Source organism: Propithecus coquereli, unplaced genomic scaffold (assembly GCF_000956105.1).
Source record: "Propithecus coquereli isolate 6110/MARCELLA unplaced genomic scaffold, Pcoq_1.0 Scaffold289, whole genome shotgun sequence".
NCBI classification, from domain to species: Eukaryota; Metazoa; Chordata; class Mammalia; order Primates; family Indriidae; genus Propithecus; species Propithecus coquereli.
Genome location: NW_012148496.1, coordinates 539721 through 541686, shown reverse-complemented (window position 1 = coordinate 541686; position 1966 = coordinate 539721). Strand labels below are relative to the sequence as shown.

At 50.3% G+C, this 1966-nt stretch overlaps 1 protein-coding gene across 1 annotated transcript; it reads left to right on the top strand.

Annotated features, from left to right (window-relative positions):
• Positions 1-309: 309 nt before the first annotated feature.
• LOC105813751 (UPF0577 protein KIAA1324-like) lies at positions 310-1473 on the top strand. The gene is made up of 3 exons (XM_012648533.1): positions 310-495; positions 784-880; positions 1354-1473. Exons 1-3 carry the CDS (start codon positions 324-326, stop codon positions 1457-1459), a joined length of 375 nt encoding a protein of 124 aa, XP_012503987.1. The 5' UTR covers positions 310-323; the 3' UTR covers positions 1460-1473.
• The last annotated feature ends 493 nt before the right edge of the window (positions 1474-1966 follow it).

Here is a 1966-nt window from a genome sequence, read left to right as displayed (position 1 = left end):
TTGCCACCAATCACAACCTGGCTTACTTATGTAGGGCTCTCAGGTGAAATAAACTCCAAGGAAACAAAAAAACTGGGACCCTGGGCCAGAGTTCCAAAAACTGGGGCATCTAGGCCTCACTTTTGGCTTTTTAAAAACATTTAAATCTGTCTTATCGTTAGACTTGGATGAATCATTCCACTGCAACATACTGTTGGAAGGCTGAAATTTTTAGATGTGAAAAAAACCTTTCCCTGTTCCTTTCTGGGAATTCCTCTGTGACTATTCACTTCTCACTTCTGTTTTCTCACATCCCACACCCCTCCCACCACCAGGGTAAGAAAATGTCCGTGTGCACTGACAATGTCACTGACCTCCGGATTCCTGAGGGTGAGTCAGGGTTCTCCAAATCCATCTCAGCCTACGTCTGCCAGGCGGTCATCATCCCCCCAGAGGTGACAGGCTACAAGGCGGGGGTATCCTCGCAGCCTGTCAGCCTCGCCGACCGACTTATCGGTGAGTAACCCAGCCGCTCCAGCCTTGTTTGCATGAGTGTGTGTGCGCAAGACAGCAAGGCTGCCAGGCTGGGGGTAAAAGGCATCCTGCGAGGGACCCAGCCTTCTGACCCCTGTTTTCCATTCCGTCCTGTGGGGACGTCCCCTGGGGCCTCGGAGAAACATTTGTTTATCTTTTCATGAGCCACTCAGGGATGTGATGAGTTGAAGTGAGGTTGGATGTTGAAAGGTATTGAAAGAATTGAAGCGGTTGCTAGCTAAGAACTAATTAGGAGCTCTGATTTGGCAGGGGTCACAACAGATATGACGCTGGATGGAATCACCTCCCCAGCTGAACTTTTCCACCCGGAGTCCTTGGGAATACCGGACGTGATCTTCTTTTATAGGTGAAGATGAGAGGCCAGGCTAATGCAAGTGAAACCTAGGACTCCTCCACAGCTTTGCTACACCCCTCCCTCTCTAGCCACCTGCTGCTTATAAAGCCAGGACGTGTCTGAGGTCTAGCAGATCTGCCTAGTCATGATAGCTAAGGGCTGGGAGTTCCCCAAACCCAGCTTCTTGGGGACAGGTCTGCCCTGGAGGAAGAGAGAAATACTGGATGATCCGCAGTGAACTTCCCTTCCAGCCTAAGGAGCCTCCAGTGTATGCTGTGCCTTCCTAGACCATTGCGTTTCCTCCTTGACTAAATCTTGCTGGTCCCCACCCTCCATGTATAAACCAAGGCCTGTGCATTCCCTGTGTGTCAGGCTAGAGCCCAAGTACTGACTTCCCCAGCAAGGGAATCGTTCCATGTTGGTGGAATCGTTCCATGACATGGTGGATTGATCTGTTACCCCACGGGGGCTGGCTTTCTCTGCAGGTCCAATGATGTGACCCAATCCTGCAGTTCTGGGAGATCGACCACCATCCGTGTCAGATGCAGTCCACAGAAATCTGCCCCCGGAAGCCTGTCGCTGCCAAGGTAAGCCCTACGAAGGGAGGTAACAAAGGCCACAGTCTCCCTTCTTTGGACTCATTCTATCCCAAGAGCCAGAGATTACTGAAAAAGAGCAAAAGGGAAAAGAGTTTGAGATCCCTTAATGGGCTCTTAAGGGCACAGTCACGGCCTCAAATTCTCAATCTTCAGATGGCAGGAATGGGGCAGAAGGAAGAGTCAAAGCTGCCCCCATGTTCCCAGACCATTATAGTGGCAGCTGCGCAGCAGGGGGGACCGGCGGCTCAGGCTGAGAGCCAGCTTAGAATCAGCTCCTCTGTTTACTACCTATGTTATCATGGATATATTTCTTATTTTCTCTGGGCCTCTTTTTTCCTTATCTGTAAAATGGGCATCATAATAAGTTCCCTTAGGGAGTTGTTTTGAGGATTGAAGAAACCAATGAGACCTTAGGACTTTAGGATTGGTAAAGGTTTAGGGCTCCTAAGAATCTGCAACTAGGCTGGGCGTGGTGGCTCACGCCTGTAATCCTAGCACT